Source organism: Polyodon spathula, chromosome 27 (genome assembly GCF_017654505.1).
Source record: "Polyodon spathula isolate WHYD16114869_AA chromosome 27, ASM1765450v1, whole genome shotgun sequence".
Lineage (NCBI taxonomy): Eukaryota > Metazoa > Chordata > Actinopteri > Acipenseriformes > Polyodontidae > Polyodon > Polyodon spathula.
Window position 1 is genome coordinate 221389 of NC_054560.1, and position 25000 is coordinate 246388.

Consider the following 25000-nt stretch of genomic DNA (forward strand, 5'->3'; position numbering starts at 1 on the left):
TATTGGGACAGCCCAGGGGTTCCAGCAAGGGTGGATAGTGATGCTGGGGTTCAGATAACTTTGCAGACCCTAAACCAAAGAGTATTGGCCTGGACTGTGGGGCACCTATGAGCTGTAACTAGAACACCACTACCAAACCTCAATGAAGAGTAAACATAGGCGTGTTTATTAAAATTGCATAAAAAGATGGCCATGTCAGTTACAGTAGTCCCTCTCTATTACAGACACTGTTACGCCATACAATCGGATACACCGGACACAATGTATGTCCCCACGATAATATCAAGTTAAGTGTGACGCTTGGTCACTGTGAACTGCAGGATCCAAAGAGACAGCAAAAACATGACAAATAAACAAAGAACGGCCTACTACAGTGTTAAAATGAAGTACATGATTAAAAGAGGGCATATGAAACTCATAATCTACAGAGTTTAAACTTACTGATCGATTGGAAAAGGGCGAGAAGCTTTCAGAAATACTGATGAACTCCAGTGTTTTGAAAAGCAAGATCTGAACTAAAATAATAAAAATTCTGAATATGAAGTTTAATTTATTTTGCAAAGAAAGTCTGACTCATACCAACAGAAAACAAAATTTACATGTAGACTATGTGTTTTACTTGCAGTTACTCTATGTTCTATGTCAATTTAAACAGTATTTACTTCTGTAAAGTGTGTGCAGTATATGTACTCTATAATACCAAAACATGTTAATGCGGCTCCATGATCTATTTTGTATTAATTGCGTTCCAAGTAGGCTACGGTAAAAAAAATAAAAATAAAATTGTTTCAATTTAAAACGTTATTATTTCTGTATTGTACAGTAATGTGTACAATACAGCAGCTTACAGGCTAAAAATGCTTGGTATTCATTTGATTTTACTACTGTTATATACTGTATAGACCTACTGTACAGATTAATATTTTTGCATAATGTAATGTGTACAGAGAACATGTTATTTCAGCTCAATGTTTTATACAATAAAAATAAACTGAGCACTATAAATGTGTGCAATTTTTTAAAATTTGTATTTGTTTTATTTAAAATCAGACACCTCATTATTTCAGTCTGCTTGTCTCCCAATATGTCTGGTTTAGCGAGGGACTACTGTACAAAGTCCTTATTGCTGACAACCACCAAAACAGCACTTTAATAAAAAGCTGTGCAATATTTTTACAGTCTTTACAATTTTCTTATATTCATCTGCCACTCACATTAAGGGACTTTACATTTTTCTTGCAAACTTATGGCCTCTACTTAAGTCAGCTAAATAGCTATTTGCACCAGATAACCGTTCCATAATTCAGACAATTCAACTCATTTTAGATAGCTAGATAACATTTAAAAAAAAATTAAAAATCAATCAATCATTCACAGAGCTAGGGTAGATTATTTATTTATTTATTTTTTGAAGTGTAAGATTGTATTTGGGCCATGTTCTTTATAATGTTATATAAATGTTTTCTATTATAAATGACTGTATATTGTGTTGAAAAAAATAAATTGTGATCTGATAATAATAAAATATAAGAAACCAATACATTTCTTATTAATCTAACATTGCACACTGTTTAGGGATTAGTTTTACCTGTGCAATTAACAGCTGAAGCAAACTTCTGTTTAAAAAGTTCAGTTAGTCTGAAAGAGGGAACTGTCTCTGTTGTGGGTGGCAGGTGAGTGGCAGGGTGCCCTAGTGTTGCTTATGTGCCAAAGTGTCTTATCCAAACCCCCACTTTTGACTCCCCCCTCTTGGCATACTGCTTTGCAGCAAGTGCTGACAGCAACCATAACTGTTCTGTTAAATGTGTTACACAAACCAAACTATGGAGAAAAAGAAAGAAAAAAAAACACACAATCTCTAACAGAAACACTTTCTCCAAGCTTTCCCAAGGATACATTTTGGGCTAGCCAAGGGAGGCTTATTATTGGAAAATAAAGAGAAAGGAGAGATCTAAAACAATAACAACAATATTAATAACACAAAGATACAGGCCAAAACTAATTCCAGCAGACTTAAATCTACTGTCAGCAACAAGAGCAAACTGCATCATTAAAATTAAATAAATAAAAAGACAAATATAAAACTTTAGCATATCTCCCACACACAAAGACCAGAGGTGTAAACAAAGTTGGTTTGAATATAGTTAAAGAGGCTCGATAAGCAGTGGGGTTGTGTAAGCTGCAGGGGACAGTATCTTGTATTAAGACAGAAATCTATTCAAATCTATATGTGGATTATTGTTACTTAAATTTTTTTGGAATTACACAACAGTGAAACTACAAGTTGACCTTACATTTTATATAACAATTAGACAAACGAAGATTAAAGCACAAGCAAGCCCTATTGTATACTGGAGACAGAGTTTGATTTATTTTTAGTGTGCATTAAGTAATTTGTCAAAATCATGCGCTGTGATGAGTCAAAGGGGTTTCGGTCTGTGATTCAGCCTCCCGACAGTAGAACCAACTCGGGACTTCCCTTACCAAGATCTTCTGACCATGATGAAAGTCATCTTCATGTGGGGCGGCACCTTGGCGAGGGGCGGAAGTACGAGTATGTAAATTCCAGCCACTGGAGTCAAGTGAATGATAAGGACACTTGTCTGTTGGGGACTGGTGTTCCACTGATTACAGAGGCAGGACGTTACATACTAAAGGGAACGTACTTCTGTGTTCGGGGTTGATCCGAAGGTAAAATAGGCAGAGTAACGGGCGGAGGGAGAGACGAGATTTAACAGCAGGGTTTTTGAAATTTTTATTAATATTTTCTTGTCTTTCTTTGGTTTATGTCCGGGGGGACGCCGAGAAGACGATTAAGGACGTTTTCACTACCTTTCTTTTGGATTATTACTCCAGCACCCCCTCCCTCATGCCGTTTTGTTTTCTTTGTTATTTGTTTTATTTGTGTAGAGGAAATAATAATAAATCAGTTTATTTCTTTACATATAAATTACCGTCTGGACATTCCATTAATACACTCTCGCCTCACACGCGCCTTGTAAGTTGGTATTAAAACAAAGATCGAGAGTGTTGGTGGAGTATTTAGCACCCCTTTATATTTAAATACAAGACTCTTTCCATTTGTATTATTTTCATTAATTTCTGTCCACTAGTACAAATGTCCGGATTATCTAAATTTAGCCTACAAGAGACACTGAGCCCACTAGGGATTAATTCAGACAACGACCCACAGACTGAAGTTTAAATTATCTGTGGGCTTGTTATTCAGCAGTTTACTGAAATTCAGTCACATTCCTTTTGTTCTACTTTGAATACATAAATGAAGGGACTAATCTGCTACCAGCAGACAAATTAATTTTCAAATAAATGTAATATGGTTTTTCCTAATTAAAAGGCTTAACCAATTATGGGAGAGAAACTGGGAAATACAGTTGGAGGCAATTCTTGGAGACAGGTACTGTTCTTACCAGAGAAGCCAACCAAACGAAACAAAATAGGACTGCATTAGAAACAAATGTTTCATACAGATTTACTTTAAATATACAATCAAAATATAAATGTTAACATGGCGTGCAATATTGAAATGGTTGTATAGTTATGCATGCATAGTGGGCTTGAACATATGAACATAAAAATGCATGCATGCTTTTGAGGTGTAGTATATTTACTAGTTTATAGTAATCCGACTCACTTACATTTGCATACACAAACATGTTTAAAGGATCATTATTTCTATACAATGAGTCATCATAATTAAATGAGACAAGTTTTTCCTGGTGGTCAAGTAAAAAAAAAAAATTGATGTGCTTTTATCATATGGAATATTAGCAGATTTAGTGGTTTAAAATGACTGCATCAGATGGCTCTGTCAGTTGTTTAATCTCGAGGGAGAAATCTCTTTTCTCCTTCTTGAATGTCTTATGTTCTTAAAGATGTAGTTACTTTGGATGATTTTATATCTGGTTTTGATCTCCTGCTACATCAATTCCATATGAAAAGTGTGGTACTGACAATGCACCGAAGGTGTGACTGCCAAAATAACTTTACAAATACAGGGTGATATTTGTTATCGACACAAAAATAAGACTGACTCTTGGCTGACCTGGGTTATGGTAAAAACAAACTAAAAGGGCAGGAAAAAAAAAAATCCCAACTTTGTTTAGACCACCAATACAGACAACAGCCTGTCCCCTTTCTGACTGTGGAAATGGCCTGTACCTGTGTGATACAACTTAGCACAAATTAACCTAGAGGAGAAAAGAAATCTAAAGAGAAATCGTTAATCACATTTAAACAATTCACAGAGAGAGAAGAGAGATAGAAAGAGACAGCTTACTTACAACATTACTAAAGCTGTTATATGGAACACTTAAATATGTAACTTAGAATGTCAGTGTCTAAATAAATTAAAAAATAAAACTTAAGACTTAGATTAATTAATAATGTAATATGATATATCAAATATATAAATATACAAAAAAAATTATGAAATATTAGATGAAATAACTTCAAAATGACAAACTATTCTTTTTTTTTTTATTCTAAGATGGATTCTAATAATGACATATTACATTCAAAAGGGGCTACCTGCAGGCTGTGAATAATAAACAGGAACCTGGACAGCTACTGAGTGTCGACTAAAGCTTTCACATTGGCCCAGCATGCTCCTAAGCACAGTAACAGGATCTGAAGAAATACAAATAGCAGCCTGCCCACAATGTTTGGGATTATCTCAATAACCTCTTGGCTTATCAAAGCAGAAATAAGGCACATCAGTCCATGTATTGTACAGAATATATAAATATTGGAAGAACTCAAAAGATTGCTCCAGCTATTAGCTAGCCAAGGTTCATTTGATCAGCCAGTCACCAAACAGCCTAAATCCAAGCATTGACAGGAGCAACAGAATTAGAAGTAAAAATAGTATCACGTTATTCTACTCATTTAGCAATTAAGTCTGATTATAGTTTTCCCCACACACAAATGTAGTCAACAACAAATAAATAGCTAAATTTAACCAGAATACCACATGCATTTCCACTGTCCTATGCTTACTTCTTAAACTGAATTTTACACACGAATGAACCCCTATTTTCTACTTTGTAATTTAGTTCAGCGAAATTAAAATGAACAGCCACAGGTCAACACGGTTTATCAAAAGATTGAATGTAAACTACTTTGCATTAATTTTCATCTTCATACAAGCAAAACAAATGGAGTTAGAAAAAGCAGCCTAAGCTTTGAAAAGATGAGCCCATACATTCTTTATAATACAATGAGAACCAAAAACAATATCAATTGTTTAGTCACAAGACATCAGTAGTACTCATTCAATTTACTGAAAGCTAACTAAAGTCAATGGCTGCTGTAATTGGCCTCTATTGGGGTCAGAATAGTTTGTCATGAGAATGTAGTAAGAGATGAAGGAAGAAAAGAATAAACTGGATCAGCTTTTACCTCGGGGCCTCTGCTTCTCTGCATCATAGATCATGACCACTTCAGTGACCTACCACCAAAGAAAAGGGACAAAGGTCACACCATTAACCAACTGTTAAGAAATGTTACCTGGCATAAACTACTTGAGACATCATGCGAGGGATGCAGAGTCCTTCCATTAGTCAATCCTGTTACAATGCTGTTACCACCATGTAGGTCACTCTGTGGGTATGTAGGAAATGTATAATGCCTAACCTAGTGCAGGAACAGGGTTACTGCTCTTTTACTATGCCTCCCCAGGCCAGCCCAGCCTGCTGTCCTTCAAATATAATCTGTGTGCCATTATAACTAGGCTTGCTGCTATTTTTCAGCAGAGAATGGGTGAAATTGACCTTTGTGTATGCATGCATTCATATGCATATGCATTTTTATATATGATCTTATATATATATATATATATATATATATATATATATATATATATATATATATATATATATATATATATATATATATATATATATATATATATATATATATATATATATATATATATTTTTTATACCATTGAAAAATGGCTCATTTAGCAAAAGCCCATGCAACAAAACCATGGTTACCAGCATTCTAATTGAAATAACGTTTGGTCACGGTGGCACTATACCTTGTAAAAATTTACGAGTAAAAATAATATGCACAGATCAAAACAATAGATAGTTGAAAAGAACTAACTTGCACTTATTACTTGGAATCTGAGCTCCACCCCTCCTGCTTCAGCAGGCAGACAGGCCAGCCTTGTCCTGCCGTGGAGACTTCAGCCGTCGGCCAGAGTATTGTGCACAACATTCATTAAGTGTTTTTCTCTGGCTCCCCATTTACGAATCAAACTAGTAACTGTCACCGTATACCTAAAGCAAAAGCTTACATACACCTTAGCCCGCTATCTTCAAAGTAGGCGCTTTGAATGACAGGCACTGTAGCTGGCAAATGAAAGTGCACAGTAGTCGGTGCAGGTCTTGATGATTGACAGTAAATTAAACAAATGAGAGCATTCTAGCACTGCTTCAGTCAACAAGATCTGTCAGAACAGAGTAAAAACACAGTACTAACGGACCACTGAGATGACTGACAGCGACCCCCAGCCATTCAGAGCAGAATGGAGATGGGACAGACAGCAAGTATAAAAACCACACAAACTAGAGAGAAGTATCTTAGCTTTGACCATAAGACCGGGGGTTTTCCCCCAACTATACCACTGCGGTACATACTTACCACTCCGAATCTACTGAAATAATCCCTGAGTTCGGGTTCACCACAGTTGTGAGGGATCCCACCAACAAAAATTTTCTTTGATTTATTGCTGTCATTCTTGTTGCCCTTCTATAAAAGACAAGAGAGAGAGCGTGGAGACATACATTAAAAAAAATCCTGCTGGCAAAATCTAGGGCAGTCCCAACTATCACACTGTACTAGTTAAGATTAAACAGTACAGCACGAGAGAACAAAAAAAAATGTAGAGCGGAATATAATTCAGGCCTGGCTCTCTGTTTGTCTTGAGGGGATAATTACCATCCTGTCACCTGCAGCCACAACCCTTGGACTGGGATCTTGTGTTTTTTCACTGCACATGCATTTAGCAAATTGCAGTGTATATAGGTCAGCAGATTTCATGCTTTTTAAACACACAATTACAGTTCTTTAAAATAGTCTATTCTATTATATATATTATATATCTTTATATTCTATTACCTTAGTTAATATTCCAGACGATTAATTCTACAATTCAGCCAAAAAGTAACAATATCCAAACAAAGTCAGTCGATTTCAAAGATGTAACAGATATACTGTATAAGGGAAAAACTGCAGTTTCAGTCAAGTTAGCAATGATTAACTCAGTACTGAACCAGTGCTGAAATACAAAGTTGCCTGACTAAAAGCATTCAAAGCAGTGGCTTACTTCACTGATTAAATCAACTGAATAATTTAAGTGTTTGCCTGTGCCAAATAAATGGGTTTCCCTTACCCAGCCTTCTTTAGTCCGCGTCTTTTCAGGCTGCGTTCCCCTGGGCGTACATGGCTTTGGGTCAATCTGACATAACAGAAAGTAATACACATTTTATAAAGACATTGCACAAATGAACAACCAGTTATATATTCAAATATACAAGCTGAAAGAATACTGAATATCAAGATGAATTTATAAAGGAGTGGACATCCCTGTCAAAATGCATAGCACCTTACACATCGTAGTAGTGAGGTATGTTATGTTAATTTTTACAGGGTAATATAGGAAATAAGTATATAAGCAAGTTATTATAAGAATTCAAGGAGTTTCACAAAGGACAGTGTAATTAGAAGCCTCTGAAACTCAGTGTGTGTTAAATACTAGACTCTGAATGTACATTGTTTTTAAAAAAGGGAATGGTTTTCATTAAATTACAGAAGGTTATACATTACATTTACATAAAGCCTTCTTCAACTACCAAGATTACTGATATGGTAGTGCACTCACATTTCTCCCATCCAGGGAATGGGGTTTAGTCTCCAGCACTGTCCGAACGCAGTTGGGGTCATTAAACTTCACGAACCCAAAGCCTCTGGACTGATTTGTGGTCTTATCTTTCATAATTACGCAATCCACTACCTCTCCATACTGACAGAAATAGTTCCGCAGCGTCTCTGTGGGGGGAGAGTAGAGACGATCTTAGCAAAAACACCAACAAAGACCATGAGCTATTGTGCTCTTCTGTTTTTGAGTTCTGATTAAGTTCTAGTCAGTTCTATGTTTTGCCTGGGGCAGCTGTGGATTCACACTGGGAAGAGAAATGCTCCAGATCAGGTGCAGACCCACACCATGTTAACAGGAAAGCAAATTCTTCAATACTAAGCAATCTATTCCTATAGAGCACAAACTATACAGTTGAAGGAGCTTATCAATAGAACTGCAGGGTGCCAGTAGGCATTGAAAGAACTCAGACTGTTGCTTCAAACACACAACTCACACACATCAATCATAAATTAAGCACTACCAAGTATTAGTTAAAACATTTCCAAAATATTCAGGAACTTTAACCGTTTGCGGTCCTACGTCGGACCAGGGCCGACATTACAAATTTTCCCTTTCCTGTCGGACATCAAAAAGACGTAAAGCACAGGTCTCTAGTCATTTTTTTTCTCTTGAAAAAGCAGAGAAAACCTTTCAATGGCCGAGTGAGACCGATAGGTGCCGAATGAAGCCGAAAAAAAGAGGGCATATCTGATAGCCCCATGCACCACAGAGATAACACGGACATAAACAAGAGATAGCTGCTTCTGCATCCAGCGCTCAAAGAATATCATGGACATTTGCAGAGCTTTTTGAGATGTTATAGTAATAAAGTAATGACTTGGATCACATTATTGAGGAGTTTGGTGATAAAACTAGGATTTATCAGTATGCACGTCTATAAAGAGGTATGTGAAAAATACAGCGACCAAGGGGTGGGGCTTGGCTGGAGGGTGTCCTTTTGCGATTCAATGCCTTTTAAACCTGTTTTACTCTGGAAAAAAAAAAAAATTTAAACAGCGCATGTGAAAATAAATTGGACCTGACGTGCCTTACAAGCACTGAATAAATGGACTGCAAAGGGTTAAAGCTTGCATAAAATGTCAAATAAAACCCAGAAGCACACAGGGGTATTTGAATCCAAGTGTTTATTGAACAGTACCAATAATGAACTTGAGAGAGAGAATCCTACAATATTATAACATTTAACAAGAATGAAAGTGTTTTTTGAAAGCGTGATCCAGAATCCAAAAAGTCACAGGAGTATAATAAGTCAGCTTTATAGGTCAGAGGTTAAGGTTACTGGCACATTTTCACCCAAGTGGGGTTAAACACCTGTATCACAATTTTTTCTGAGATGCAAAGTGTTGCATGTACAAAGGTAATAGATTCTTATTGAATACCTCCAAAGTACAATATCCAGCACTCGAAACAAATGCCACTCAACGAAGAGGACATCAAACAAAACTGCTTTTCGCTCAAGCTTCACTTTATTCAGTTGGACAGAAGGACTCCCTGTCCATAGATAGGAGGTGTTTAACTGGCAGAGGTCAACTGACAGATGGACAGTTATTAACTTACCCTGCGTGGTACTCCAGTCCAGGCCGCCCACAAAGAGCTTCCTAAAAGAAAAGAAAAAAATACCAGTGCTGGAAAAAATATATTTTGGGACAAAATAACAAAAGGCAAAAATGACTATGTTCACTTTCCATGAATTTGATAGCATTTTTGTGGAACACAAACCACACACTGTTGGTGCGTGCTTAGTTCTATATATTCACCTGCTTCCAGTCTTTCATGAATGTGACACATTGAGCTTTAAGCAGTCCAATATGTCATTGTCTTGCTTGTTTTGGTACCCGCTGGCATTACATACAAGCCATCTGGCATGTGTCTGGCCAGCAGCATTAAAATGGAGATTTATGGTCAAACACATTTTGCACCAGTTAAATAAAAGTCACCGACAGGTTTGGCAAAAATCTGCTAATATTTAAGTAATGTCACTCATTGAGTGACTCAAAAGTTTCAAGAAATGTCATCTTCAGAACATTTTCAGTCTCTCTTCTCCTTCTAAACATGCAGCCCATTAGAAACTGCTCCACTTCAAACTAGGTCGGTAATATCCTACTTCTGAGAATGAGGTGCCCCACTTAGTTATCTTTTTCTAGTTCATTCTCTTAATGGAAATAATGCCCCAGATTTGAGATGTACATTACTTCATAAATCCAGGTACAGCGCTCTCCTCATTTCCTCAGATCTTGGCGACAGTTTTTGACGGAGCAGCCCCCTATTGGGATCCTCTGGGACTCTGGATACACTGCACTCCATTAATCACAAAGTGTGTGGAAAGCTCCTAGACCACCATAAATTAGCCACTCATAAATCCAAAACAGCAGAGCTTTGCCTGTGTCCTAGTTAGGAATGAAGTACAAGAAAGTAGTTCTGAGGGGGTGCCATGCTGCAGGGACTTGACCAAATGAACCAAACGCATCTTATTTAATTTAATAAACAAGCATACCCAAATTCATAGATAATCTTAAAAAATATATACATCACTTTTGAAACAGAATATAAGGTCATTTAAATCAGGTTGACAAGATAAGAAAACAGATTTCCATGAGTAAGACTTCTACAAGAGTTGCTGCACAATTAATTAATGCCTTGGTTGCGTAGAACACAATACCCCCTGTTTTCCTTGTTGCTAAAGCACACACATATTACACAATCAGCCATGGTGCTTTCTGTCAGACAGATTACTACCAAATCTAGAATGTCCAAATATGTTCCCTCACCACAGACACTCCCCACAACAGCTCAGGAGAACTGAAGGTCAGTGGATGTCCTCTGGATTCCACCAAGCCAATTTCCTCTTTACCCCCAGGAGCTTATGAAACGGCTGTCAGCACGCTACCAATCCCAAGACCAGCCCAGCAAGTGTGCCAGGGACAATGCATTGCCCCCCGAACGCAACACAAACATCCATTCATTTGGTCATAAATTATCAACAATGACATATTATAACACCCATACTTTAAACAGTGTATTGCTAACTTATTTTACAGGGCTTAATCAAGGGAAACCCATGTGCAACATGAACACAACACGCTCTTTTTTGCACCAAGCATATTTAGAACATTTTTTATTCTATTATTCATATTAATCCTGTGCCAAGTGAGTTGGCACTATTCTTCACACTACACTTTTACCATGGAACCTATGAACCAGAGTGATCCTAGTACATACTGGACCAGTGTTATTTCTCCTTCTGAACACAGACACATCAAGCACCATGTTCTATAAACTAAGCGTAAACATGGATCAGTAAGGCAATTGAATAAATCAATTAATACACACTACCTGCCACTGAAATTTATTTTTTCCAGTGAAAAACATGAACTGCCAGCCACGAGTGGATTTTAAACTCTTGCACAAATTTTACTTCATGCAAGCTAAAAACAGTTTTATAATGTTGTGCAAAGCAGTTCATCAGCGATATCACTAACTGTGTTTCAGGCAGATGGAGACCAGAGTGAATTGATTTCTATTGCATGGTGCTAGCCCAGTGGACTCCTTGCTATCTCAGATTTCCTGCCGGAAAAATCACTAGCAGGCACATTATATCTCTATAGCTGGTGTTCAAGCAGTAGAGGAAAATGACTGCAAGTCCCCATTCGTTCCAGCTCAAAGTCAAAGTCAAAAGGCAGCTATGAAGAAATGACCCAATTATCTGTGACGGTCACTTGTTTAACCCTCACTCACCCACACGCAGAGACAAACTCTCCCAATTCTACAGATGGAGCGAGCCATGTTATAAACCAACTACATCAGCAATTAAAAAAAAAAGCTTAAACCAGTACATAATTCCTTATATTAAATGTGCTGTAAAACAAGTTTAATAGTCAAGTCTATTACACTTTGATATCCACTAATAGACCTCTCAAATGATGACAAATTAAAAGGCGTTCATGGTAACAAGTACAACCTGCTAGGGTGGGTCAAAATGACACACACATGAGTAAATTAGTCATCTTCAGTTTTCATTTACATAGCAGAGATCTTTTATGAACAGACTATGTTATGTCTTGATTAGAGAGGCACCCTAAAAGTTTTTTTTTTTTTTTTTTTTTGTGGTAGTATCACTGGAGCTGTTCAGTGTGTTGATATGTAATAAATCCTGTTCACCTGCAGGGCATATCAACTTCAACCTCCATCTTGCCTGTCACTCAGCAGCAAATGTACGCACCCACACGGCAGATATCTGCTACTCTGTCATGAGTATTAATACCCTGCATCTTTCTAAACAAGGGATTTAGGGGAGCCCCCTAATAAAATATGACTCTCAAAACAAAAGTTGTGTGAATATAGTCATTGTTACAGCTGTGTATAATGGTATTTAAAAACAGGATTAATTTATCTGATTTTTGCCTTACTCTCATTCCACCGCAGTCAGATAGGTGATGGATTACTTGGTAATTTGATTAGCTTGTCTGTACTGGTTGTGCTCATTTGAATGTGTGTGTTTTTGTGTTGTACATCACCTTCTTGACTAGATCCCCCCCTTATGAGATTATAATCTCAACAGGACTTTCCTGGTTAAATAAAATAAAAACTTATAAAAGCAAATTTTAGTGTAAAAGGCTCTATGCTAAATTGTATTTCTACACGTTTACACTCCAATTTAAAGCTGCGAATTAGCTAACATAAGGTTAATACACAAAACAAACGTCAAAAACAAAGAGACCTCTCATCTTTATAGCAGCGTTTCAAAAAACAAACATCCGTTTGATTGTCTCGCATTTTAACTATTCTTTTTTTTTTATCTGCCATCTTATTTTATACAGACCTTTGTTGTACACCGGGAGTAATTTCCCCGTGTCCAAAAAACGATGTTCAACTAGCTATTCTAGCACGTTAAAATCCATAACTTAAATTTACCAAAAGGCGAGGTAAGGGGAGTTACTGTTCCTGTCCATCTCAACCCATGAAGTCTTGATTGAGGTAACATGGGAATAGCTATTTGAAACCTGAAGTCTTTTGTTCACCACCCAGAAGTATGGTGGATCTCCGCAGGTATTAAACAAAACATTTGTAAAAAGCGTAAGCCATTCTAGAACACTTAACTTAAAAATAAATAAATAAATAAATTCTGATCAAGTTTGGCAGTTGGCTGTCACTTTTAAATTCGTGTGTTTGCTGTATTTTACTTGAAAATTTGCGGAAGAACCCCCGTGTTGGTTTTCTGTACATGCAATTTGTAAACGAAACCACATAACACACCTCGGAAAAGAGATCTAACCCAGCCAACCACAAACCGAGGGCTGTATGTATGTTTGCCAACTTTGTCTTTTACTCAGTGTGTAAGGATTACTTCGGTTTGTAACTGAAAAGCAAAATATCTAAACTAATTAATATACCGCTAACGCGAAACAAAAACCCAGTCGGTCCAGACCACACGATACGTCAGAAAATAATAACAAATATTCTCTGTACTAACTATGCCATAAATATCCGACTCATTTCAACAACAACGAACAAGCCTGTCAAATGAAACCGGAGTCTGTCTGACAAGTTTCAACGTGGAAATGCGATTACTTTTTAAAAGTGTAACTGCAAAATGGAGTTACTACCTCCCGGTAGAGTTGAACGAAACTAATAGTAACACAAAAAGAAACATTTAAATACATTACCACCTGCAGCGACGGTTGCTCCGCTTGCGATAATTTGACACTAATGCAAAACAATACACAAAGTTTCAAGACCAACTTTTCTTTTAAATAACAAGATTTTCCAATTTGTTTACATTTTTTATCAACAAAATATTGCAACGAAAACAAATACACGGAATCTATTTACTCCTACTACCCCTTTCTACTGGATATCCCATTCAAGAAACTACGAGGCTCCGGAGGCCCCCGGTAGTTATTCCCGCTGTCCCGATCAGATATCCCGTGGTTAGTGTTTAGCAGTAGTGTGTCTTACCCAATTTCATCTCCGGCCAGGCTGCTATTCATGTCGGTGGGCTGTTCTGTGTAACTGCGGGAGTGCTTGCCAGTCTGTCTGTATCGCTCTCACTAACTCCCCGGGAAGGTCACTCCGCTTCAGGTTCAAACTGAATCTGCGCTGCAACTACGCGGTGCCACGGGGTCTCTCTACAGGGGGGGTAACGTCAGCCCGTAGTGCCTTCTGTGCTCGGAATCCTGGGGAATGTAGTTTTTAAAATATTATCTGTTTACGGAATGAGCGTTTTGCACGTAGAGAATGGGAAATACTGATAAGGATGATTTTCTCTTGCTTTCTTAAATGCGTAAATAAATAACTATTAAATATTGATTCTCATCCTTCTACAACGATATAGAGGCAGGAAACTGAAAGAAAGGTCTCAAAACAGCATCAAATAAGAGCTGAAAAATGAACCCAGAGAACAGTTACAGGGTTAAGTTAATCATCTACTACCAGTTTGTCTGTTTTTCTGTGTATGTCAATGAATTCTTCTCATTGGCAACCTCTGTGTGAAAGGCTCTATCATAAGGGATATCTATAGATGAGGAAAGCTAGAGGCGGGTTGTCTGAAAGCGAGTTAAAGGCCAGTGGGTAGACCAGTTTAAAACGTGCCTGCCCTACATTTGTGAGTTGTTTTAAACTTTATAGGCATGCATACAACTGCACTAGATTTAATGTAATAGACTGCAGACATTTTTATTTTTATTTTAAGGGACATGTTTATTGTTTATTAAAGCTAATAATTTGATGGTAATCAATAATGACAATGGTTATCATAGTTATTATCTAGGTACAGTATATGACGATGCCTTCGTTAACAGCCGACACTAATTAGGGATTCTCGATATAATTATAATTTAAACAGAGAACAAGGCCGTCTTTAATGCCTTAAACACACAAGGTTGCTCAAATCGTTTCTTCCTATAATACGTTTGAGACACGTTAGGAACACGTATCCCCGCCAACCCTCTGTTGAAAATATGCCACACAAGTCCTCATGTAGTCAAAAAGTTATGCTTATTGCTATTAGCGACGCAACACATAGCACGTGGTACATCATCAGATTCAATGTCCGAATTTGTACCTCAGATTCCTAGAATTTCAGAAAACTGTTTAAAATGACCTCAGCGTTTCACTTTGTTAAGGTGATCATCATTTCCATAAGATATTCCATGAACCAGAATATTTAATTAGCAAAAGCTTTGAGTGCCACGATCATTATATATTACAATATACTGGACACAGTAAAATACTCGCTGCCCATGGAACATCGTACTTTATGTTCATATTATGTTTATTTATACATGCTCAACAAGGTAAAGATAGATATATAGTAATCATCGTTCTTCTAAAACCAAAAAAAAAAAAAAATTGTACAAAATAATAATAAAATTCATGTTTTTAAGTAGTCCTATGTTATGCTCTAAGGTCGTATTACCTGTTAATCCATAAGTAATGAACGCTCAGTTGTAAAATATGTTATAATGCTTATACGATTCTATGACAAACGTTTCAATTCTTAGACATTGGTATTAACGTTTTAGTGTTTTTTCTATACACTGAGTAAGCTGGAAGGAACAGGTGAAGGAAAACGTTAGGTTATTACCATAACTCTGGTTCCCTGCAAACGAATGACAACCATTACCGAATGGGAAGAGCCGTCTCTGACCGTCAATCACTGAGCATCTATAAAAAAAAAAAGTTGCCCTATCAGGACCCTGCTGTGAGGAGGAAGTCCCTCCCACCTCCTGTTGAAGAGAGTCGTCCTCACAGTAGCATATCGCCATTTTCTTTCAAAATCGGAGGTCAGCTGGGGACACGACCTCGAAGGGTAATGGTTGTCATTCTTTTTCAGGGAACCAGGGTTATGGTAATAACCTAACGTTCCCTTTTAATGGAATGCTGGAGGAAGGTGCGCTCGCCGCAGCCGGGCCTGTGAAGAGAGTCTGTCCTCGACAGTATGCATATCCGCCCCCGTTTTCTTTCAAATCGGGGGCAGGGTGGGGTCGAGGGTCTGGTAGTGGACACGCGCCTGCGGAGGATTTGTACGTCGTTTGGTCCGGGTTCTTTTTCAGGGAACAACAATTACCGAATGGGAAGCTGTACCAAAGCTGCCGTTTCTCCAGATTAACGACAGTACAGCCTCATGGCGATAGCCTCAGAACCCTCAAGACGCCTAAGAGCATGCCACCTGCAACATTTGGCCCCTGGTAGAATGGGCCGTAATGTCCCTCCAGAGCGGGACCCATAGCAGACAAACAGCTGGTTGGACTGTCTCCAGGACGCTGTCCTATCCAGGTAATCATGCGGGGGAGGTCTGAAAGTTTCCAATACCACCGGTTGGTTAATATGGAATGACGAGACCACCTTTGACAAAAAGGCTGGGTTTGTTCTTAAAGTTACCCGCATGTCATTCCCAGTGAAAGCTATACATGTGTCATTGATGGACAGCGCATGAAGCTCACTTACTCGTCTGGAAGACGTAATGGCTATTAAAAACATCACTTTTAAAGAAACAGGGCACAGTTCTGCTGATGCCATGGGCTCAAATAGGGGAACCGTAAGGACCTGCAGTATCAGTTCCAGATCCCACTTGGGAACCATGCTTTTCATGGGAGGACGAAGCCTCCGAGCCCCTTTAAGAAATTGCACTGCCAGAAAGTGTGCACCAGGGGACACAGTCAGTTTTGTCGTGGCACACTGATATTACTGCCAGGTATACTTTCAGAGTGGACGCGGATTTTCCTTCATCAAACACGTGTAAGAAGGTTAGTATTGTCTCAATAGGGCAGGTCACTGGATTGTGACCTTCAGCAATGCAACAGTCTTGGAAAACTTTCCATTTATATCAGTACTGGGCTCTAGTGCTCGGCGCCCTAGCAGATTGTAGTGTCTCTACCACTGCATCTGGCAAACCTCGTCTGGATAGATGGCTCAGTTCAACGGCCAGACCCAGAATTGGAGCTGAGCTGGGTTTGGGTGCCAAAATAACCCCTCTGCTTGGCTCAGGAGATTATTACACAGTGGGAGCTGCCACAGTTGACCCACCAACATGTCGGAGAGGAGAGCAAACCAGGGGCGCCTCGGTCATCTGGGTGCAACCAGCAAAACCTGTGCTCTCTCCACCCTGATCCTCTCTGATATCGGGTAATAGCAGTAACGGAGGGAACGCATACAAGTGCCCCTGTGGCCAGGGGTGAGCTAGCGGGTTTACTCCCAGGGGACCCCCGTCTCTCTCCATGGAGAACCATAGGGGGCAATGAGTGGACTTGGCTGTGGCGAAGAGGTCGACATGAGCAATAAGAAACCTCTCCCAAATTTGTTTCACCACCTGAGGATCCAGTCTCCATTCTAAGCTGTCTGGAGGTCTTCTGGACAGGAGGTCTGCTGCCTTGTTGTCCACACCGGGGAGGTGAACCGCCCTGATGGAATGCAAGTTTCTGTGCATCCAGGACAGGAGTCTGTGCGGAATTGTAAAGCGTAACCATGTTTCAGTGGCCAGTCCGGTTGTGGGGGCGGGAGGGTCGCCCCCTCCACCCTCGACCCGGGGAGTCCCCCGTCCAGAGAGCCCCGTCTTAGGGGGGGCACATCTTTCTTAGGTCACAGAGGCAGGCGGAGTTCTTAAGGACCTTGGGGGGGGGGGGGGGGGGGGGGGGGGGGGCCCTGAACCACTGATGATCTTATTCTCCCCTGCCCTGGGGAGACAGACGTTGGTGCTGAGTGATGTTAACTGTCAGTCAGTGTCGGCATCGAGGGTGCACCGATCAGTGTCGGTGCTCAGACGAAGGGCTGGTAATCAGTGCCGAGTGTATCGGCTTCAGTGCCGAGAACACGCGGTCGGTGCCGAGTCAGTCGGTGCTGATCTTGACGGTGCTGAGGTTGGTGCTGAGGCTATCGCCGTTGCTCTGACTGGTGCCGAGTTCATTCTGCATCTGTTAATGTGGTGACAGGGTCAGCGCTGAGAAGAGCGTGGTTGATGCCGTGTGCTGTAGCTGAGTCAGCGTAGGTAGAAAGGGCAGCCGCGCTAGGAAAGCCCGAGGCTCACCACAATAGCTCAACCAACGGTAAATTAGGCCTACACAAGGAGGTAAAGAGAGCAATGGCCGCTTGCCAATCACAATAAGAGGGGTCGAGACCAACTCTAGTCAGTAAACTGACGCGAGACAAAGGCAACAGCAATCTCTAAAACAGTCAAAGTAGCTTACCGTTTGATTTGTGTGTTTAAAAAAAACCCGACAAATCAGCCAATTTCCAGAGCAATGACGCACAAGGCAGTCTGTGACCTGACTCAGTGGACTGAGAGAGAAAATGGCGATATGCTACTGTGAGGACGACCCTCTTCAACAGGAGGTGGGAGGGACTTCCTCCTCACAGCCAGGCCCTGATAGGGCTTTTTTTTTTTATATATATATATATATATATATATATATATATGTATGCTCAGTGATTGACGGTCAGAGAGGGCTCTTCCCATTCGGTAATGGTTGTCATTCCATTGAAAGGGAATTATTTGCTTGCTGTTTACACACAAGGAGGCAACGCCCCCTGTACCATGCAATTAGCTGAGAGATCCTCGTTCCAGTCCTCGCGAGGTACACTTTCAAATTGCAAGCGCAGCACTTTCTGTTATTTAAAACTCTTGGGAAACTCTGAGCTGCCTCCTTTTCAATCACCCCGATTGTCGTGGCCAGTCAGTCCCCGGTGCCCTGAAGTTTAGGAGTGAACTGATTTTTAATTTGTTTCTGCCTAACCTTAGCCATGAGTACCGAATGCGCGCAGCCCATTTTCGCCACAGGCGAGAACTGCAAGCCGGTGTGGACCGACGCGAATGCCCAGTACAACCAGGCTGATACCCACCTCGAGATCATGGGGAAGCCGGTCATGGAGCGATGGGAGACCCCCTACATGCACTCGCTCGCCACGGTAGCAGCGTCCAAAGGTAGGGGTCGTCTTTCAATGCAATTAGCGGGGCAGTTTTCTGATTGCTTTAGCAATGCAAAGTTTTCACTGTATTAAATACATTTCTTGGTTGGGTTTATTATTATAACCCCCCCCCCCCCCCCCCCCCCCCAAAAAAAAAAAAAAAAAAAAAAAAAGCCTGTACAACCTTTGGACTGTACGACAAACTCAGGTGCATCTGTTTTAATGATTAATGAAATGCGTGAAACATTGTTTAGTGCTTTGTGCAGTAGCTTTGCGCAGTAGTCTATTTATTATATACCTATTCTAACAAATACAGTTGCATTCGAAATATAGCTGTCTGAATTTTACCACAATTCTGTACTAAACTTTAAAAAGCTAGCTGGTAGTAGATGTTAGTATTCCATACGGTGTAACACGTTTTGGACGAATGTTTTCACAGTATATTTATTGCAGGACAGCTGCTCTTAATTTCTCAGTATTTCATTTGATCTGAAGGGGTATGCCTATGAGTTACTGACAGCAGCTCCTGCATGGCAGCTGCTGCAGTTTGACCCCTCCATATTGCCCTGCTGTTCTCCTGAGCCCCGTGTTATTTTTACACTGCAGTGTGTTGACCCTTAGCACACCCGCCATCAAGTGTGGGGTGTCAAATCCTTAACAGGCCTTTAAGTCTGAAACGTCCAACAGGACCATGCAGCTTTCACAATATATATGAGAATGCATTCAGGTATTATGTATATATACCAGTGCTGTCCAGTGAGAGAATCATACCTTTTGAAACATTTTCCCATGCACCTGCTTTTTTTTCCTACCATGCATGGAGAGCTCTCGCTGGAGTGACCCATGCGGTTCACGCTGTGCTTGTTGTGTGTTGCAGGGGGCCGCGTGCTGGAGATCGGGTTCGGAATGGCTATCGCTGCCACTAAGGTGGAGTCATTCCCGATCGAGGAGCACTGGATCATCGAGTGCAACGACGGAGTGTTTCAGAGGCTGCAGGACTGGGCCAAGAAACAGCCGCACAAGGCGAGGCGAAGAATTCAGTGGTGGCTTTTGTGAATTCAAACCGCACCACTTCAGGAGACTCTCCGCATTTCATTTCACTCATGTCTTGGTGCAATCATTCTATGCATTTGAGTTCTGTTGCTTCAATATTAAGTTAATGTTCTCTAAAGCTGACGTTAAACCTGCTTTGAGCTTGTCTGCAGCCCAAACTGCTGTCTGTCTGTATTAATGTAGAGAAGCGGTTTGGCAGAGGTGAGAGGTATCATTGTCACATGATTTGCCAGCACTTACGATTCCATGGACAAGCGCAAAGCAGCTCAGTCAGGTCAAGGCAGCTTTAGAGAAAAGGATCCCTCCATATTTGTTGCAAATACCTAAAATACCAAGTGGGATGTAAACAAGCAATAACAATGATATTTGAAGGGGCTCTTTAATAGTCAAGGACACAGTTAGAACAAAGTTCTAAGGGAGGGGGAGAGGGTGGGATCAGAAGACAGTTAAAAGCCCCACACTCCTAACTTCCTGGAAATGTGTTTTGTTGCAGATCGTACCACTCAAAGGATTGTGGGAAGATGTGGTGTCAACCCTACCTGACGGCCATTTTGATGGTAAGTTGGCAACTTCCTATTACACCCACTGGAAAGATAATGGACCAATATGGATATTATATATTGTTATTATTGATATACTATTATTTGATATATAATATATTTGATATAATATATATAACAATATATAATATATATATATATATATATATATATATATATATATATATATTATATATTGTTATTATATATTCAATAATGGACCTACAATGAGCTACTGTAAACCCCTGCTTCAGGGAAAGAAATAGAATCACCTGACATAAAACTATCAGTAGGGCATCACCATGGAGTGAACCTCTAGCTGCAGTGTGGAGTTTAATTCTAGACTGTAGAATGAATGCTTTGGAAATAAGTCCCCCTTTTTTTAGCAGAAGTTGTGTAAAACCCAATTGTGCCTGTTCAAGTCTTTTTCTTGTCACTTCAGGTATTCTTTATGATACCTACCCTCTGTCTGAAGACACCTGGCATACACACCAGTTCAACTTCATCAAGGTGAGTCAGATCTCCTCTGCAGTGTAAACCTCCATGTGCAAACACCAGCTAAATAAAATGTAAAGCAAGCATCGGTGATGTGGTAAGACAGAGTCAGCTGCGCACAGCACAGTGAGAAGCCAGCCAGCTTTAAACAAACACACTACCACAGCCTCTCGGGGCCATGAGAAGTGTTCTATGCTATCCAAGTTTTTAAATTGAGAAGGTTTATCAGTTTGTACATGTCAAACACCACGTTACCAAGATAACAATTGCAACTTTACAGTGCGTAATTGTATTGCAGTCTTTGTTTAGGTATGTCGCAACCAAATAATATATTAAATCTAAAAGAAAAATGAATGCATTCAAAAGCAATAACGAAAATCACTGCCCTCTTTCCAGCACCTCCACCTTTACTTTCCTAAATGTCAGTACCCTGCTGAAGAACATGAAGCCAGCACGATAACTAAAAGCATTCTGCATTAAAACTAAAAGGGTGTTTGCCTAACATGCCAAATGGAGGCAATGTGTGCTCACAAACAGTACTAGTGTTTTCAGGAAACGCTTTGTTATAACAATCTGCAGGTGTGGGGGTTTAGTTCCTCCACCACTGTGAAGGTGTATAGAAAGGGCATTTATGACACGGTGATTCTGCCTACAAGTGGAGACCAACAAAATGTTTATTTACTATGGAAGTTATTGTTGAACTACACCAGCTTATACTTCCAGAAAAGCACCTGCTTTTGCCACATTCTTGTTTTGTCCATGTGTACTGCTATCCAATGTCACCCACTAGTGCAATTTTACTTGTCAAGGTCATTTTCATCCCTTTTTAAACAACTTGTGTCAACAGACAAGTTCCTTTCTGCAAACATACCGTGACTATCATACAAGCATATAAAGCAGTGTGTGTGCTGCAAGCATGTAAAGACTTACAACAATTAACTGGCCCTGCTTGTGTGTCTGTCCTCTCCAGGGCCACGCTCACAGGCTGCTGAAGCCTGGCGGTGTCCTCACCTACTGTAACCTCACCTCCTGGGGAGAGCTGCTCAAGACCAAATACGACAACATAGACACTATGTTCCAGGTGAGCTCTGGGAAACATGTGCTGCCTGGTCAGTAAAGAACACAGGGAACCAGGTCTTTACCACACTGTGTGTCAGAGCGAGAGTAAACAGAGCAACGAGCAGAGAAAAACGATACAGGTCTATTCACTTAATCGAAACAGTTGCTGATCTGAACACTGGCAGTGGTTAAATATTTAATTAGAACCAAACCTGTCGTTAAGATAAAAATTTAAATGATTTTGTCAGTTTTTTAAATTATATCTGTATTCATATCCACCAGCGTTTGGATCAGTTGAATAGATGCCTAGATATGTTTAGGGTTGCATTTTTAATTTTTTTTTTTTTTTAGGAGGGGTTTATATTCAAAGCAGAAAATCATTAGTCACCATCCCAGTATGTGCATGTAAAAGTGGGACACTGACATGGGGTGAGGGATAGCCTCCATATCCCCCCAGATTCTGATACTCTCATTACTAAGGAATGTCCTTACCAAGCTTCATCACAACAGGGAAGTGTTTATAAAAAATGACAAGGATCTATAAGATAGAAATACAAATTAAATATTTACAATGGAGGTCGTTTCTCCTTTAATGGAACTACCATCACACCTGGATGAGACGTTCACCAGATGTATTTAAAACACACACACGGCCTCAACCTCTCTCCCTCTTTCAGGAGACGCAGCTGCCTCGGCTGCTGGAGGCCGGCTTCAAGAAGGAGAGTATAAGCACCAGCCTGATGGACATCTCCCCTCCTTCTGAGTGCAAGTACTACTCCTTCCACAAGATGATCACCCCCACCATCCTCAAACAATAAACCCTCTTCACCTGCCCAGCAAAACGAAGCCAAATCTGCTCTGTGGCACCACGCAAACAGGAACATGTGCTTATGTGTGTGTGGGGGGGGGTTGCATCTATAAACAAGCTGCAAAATAAGAGCTAAAAGGTCCATTAGAACCCTCTCAAGAGGTCTTAATGGCTACAGCAGTAGATCTTGTACAGTAATCCAGTTCCACATCTTGCATTTGCATCTTCTCTAGCACCCTGTGTCTATATATGAAACCAAGTAGCAACTATACTGTCACAGAAAACAAGTTATCGAATCATAAGATCACGTTCCTACTTGTGGGGTTATCCCATGCAGTGCTTGCGTGATTAAACAGTAACCCAGTAATCACTCTGTGACTGGTGAACCAATAATTACAACCTTTTCAAACCCCCTTTACCTCTGGAATCTTCTGTTTCTAACACTTGTACTGCATTTTACAACCACTGTAACTAATCCATCATTAATCTGTACAAAACTGCACAGGGCTTATTAGTGTTGCTTAGTTCCAGGCCAGCAGTGAGGTGCTAACTGTTGGATGTTGAGTTTAACAGCTGGTTTCCCAGACTAACGCTACTCTGGGACTACTGGTAACTTTTGGTAGTCTGATGTTAGTGCTAACCAGGGCTGTGAAACCAACCAACGAGTAGCTCAGGACAAATTCTCAGGCATTAGACTTGTGAATTAATTTCCTGCCATTCTTCTTTTGAAATAAATTAAATCCACTCTTAAAAAATAAATGGATCCTAATTATTAGGGAAATGGAGAAGCTCTAGAATACACTACAAACTCTTCTGGGTTTCAATTCAATTCCCTGTTGCGACTTTTCTTAAACAGTTTGGAAACTTACAAAAAATAATAATAATAATAAAACAAAACATTAATAAGATCATGCAGGGAGGTGTAACAAATAATTACTTTCCCTGCACTCCTCAACTAAAGTCTTGATAAGCTTTCGCACAATGAAAGTTGCACTTTGTGTAGATCTTTTTCAGACAGACTTGCCAGCAGGTTTAACGATTATGGCCTTGAACGGCTTACCCTGGCTATCTATATCAAATAAACAACAGATACAGCAGCTGCTGTGTGTGTGTCAAGATATTGCTTCATGAGAGGTTGTACAGATGTTGCATAAGTTCTATTTCTTGGAACTTTGTGTAGTCACATCATTTTTTTTTTCAGAGCTCTGGTCACTTAAAGGTATTAACAAAAAAAAAATTGGTATAGCACATAGTCTTCATTATAATAATAATAATAATATATTTAATGTATTACTCAACAGGACTGGCACATGTCCAATAATAAACACAGTTGTACTGACAGTATGGATAATGTACACAGCGCCTCCCTGTGGCAAAGTTGTTCATAAATAAAAGTTGAATCCAGGTCCCGGTTGTCCCCTCACTTTCGGTACCAGATCCTCATCCTCTTCTCGCGCTTGATCTTCTTTTGGAGCTGAAGGGTGCCATACAGAAGAGCCTCTGCTGTTGGGGGGCAGCCTAGACAGACAGACAGACAGACTGAGTGACAGCGACAGACTCAGTGGCTGGAAAACTCCATTGACAAAAACAAATGGTTGTTAATCTCTGGTAATTGGCAAACAACATATTCAGTGTTTTCACTGATTTGACCACAGGGCATTAACACTTGCAGACTGTTCTGACATGGCCTTTGTTACAAGGAGTGCGCCTAGTGCACTCTTGGCCCATCCTGTAGAATGCCCAGACGAACCCTGCACAGGGACCCCAGTCACTCTTACCTGGAACGTAGATGTCCACTGGCACGATGCGGTCACAACCTCGCACCACAGAGTAGGAGTAATGGTAGTACCCACCACCATTGGCACAGCTAAGGGCAGCAGAACACAGAACAAGACCTGGATCAATTACAATTACAATTACAGCAGCATTGCTCACTGAAATTACAATTAAGGATATTCTGTTCAATTGCAATTATTTACAATTATGATGCAGTCTTTACAACTGCAATTACACTAAAAAGTAACATAACTACACATCAACATGTTTACCCTGTTTATTCAAAATAGCGAATCAACTATCACTGTTCAAATATAGAACCAGAGGTGCCAAGATTCAACTACAATTACATTGTAATTACAATTAATTACAATTACAATCGTGACTGACCCCAGGTCTGTTTAGAAC

At 39.9% G+C, this 25000-nt stretch overlaps 2 protein-coding genes and 1 long non-coding RNA gene across 3 annotated transcripts; 1 reads left to right on the forward strand and 2 right to left on the reverse strand.

Annotated features, from left to right (window-relative positions):
- Window positions 1–4515: 4515 nt before the first annotated feature.
- On the reverse strand, window positions 4516–14090 carry LOC121301347 (DAZ-associated protein 1-like). Its single transcript, XM_041230662.1, has 6 exons — window positions 13919–14090; window positions 9521–9561; window positions 7907–8073; window positions 7418–7483; window positions 6667–6774; window positions 4516–5467 (listed from the first exon to the last, which is right to left on the reverse strand). Exons 1-6 carry the CDS (start codon window positions 13948–13950, stop codon window positions 5408–5410), a joined length of 474 nt encoding a protein of 157 aa, XP_041086596.1. The 5' UTR covers window positions 13951–14090; the 3' UTR covers window positions 4516–5407.
- A 4485-nt stretch (window positions 14091–18575) lies between these two features.
- Window positions 18576–24222, forward strand: LOC121301551 (guanidinoacetate N-methyltransferase). Its single transcript, XM_041231038.1, has 6 exons — window positions 18576–18878; window positions 19740–19885; window positions 20409–20472; window positions 20897–20964; window positions 21920–22030; window positions 22686–24222. Exons 1-6 carry the CDS (start codon window positions 18698–18700, stop codon window positions 22824–22826), a joined length of 711 nt encoding a protein of 236 aa, XP_041086972.1. The 5' UTR covers window positions 18576–18697; the 3' UTR covers window positions 22827–24222.
- LOC121301552 lies at window positions 24076–24994 on the reverse strand. The gene is made up of 2 exons (XR_005947631.1): window positions 24595–24994; window positions 24076–24334 (listed from the first exon to the last, which is right to left on the reverse strand). It is a non-coding gene; the product is annotated as an uncharacterized LOC121301552 (long non-coding RNA).
- Window positions 24995–25000: the final 6 nt, after the last annotated feature.

Coding starts and splice junctions, on each gene's coding strand:
- LOC121301551 (XM_041231038.1), top strand. CDS start 18,698: ATGAGTACCGAATGCGCGCAGCCCATTTTCGCCACAGGCGAGAACTGC. Junction 19,886..20,408: donor CCAAGAAACAGCCGCACAAG/GCGAGGCGAAGA, acceptor GTTTTGTTGCAG/ATCGTACCACTCAAAGGATT. Junction 20,473..20,896: donor ACCTGACGGCCATTTTGATG/GTAAGTTGGCAA, acceptor TTGTCACTTCAG/GTATTCTTTATGATACCTAC.
- LOC121301347 (XM_041230662.1), bottom strand. CDS start 13,950: ATGAATAGCAGCCTGGCCGGAGATGAAATTGG. Junction 8,074..9,520: donor GGACTGGAGTACCACGCAGG/GTAAGTTAATAA, acceptor CTCCCCCCACAG/AGACGCTGCGGAACTATTTC. Junction 6,775..7,417: donor CGCGGACTAAAGAAGGCTGG/GTAAGGGAAACC, acceptor TGTCTTTTATAG/AAGGGCAACAAGAATGACAG.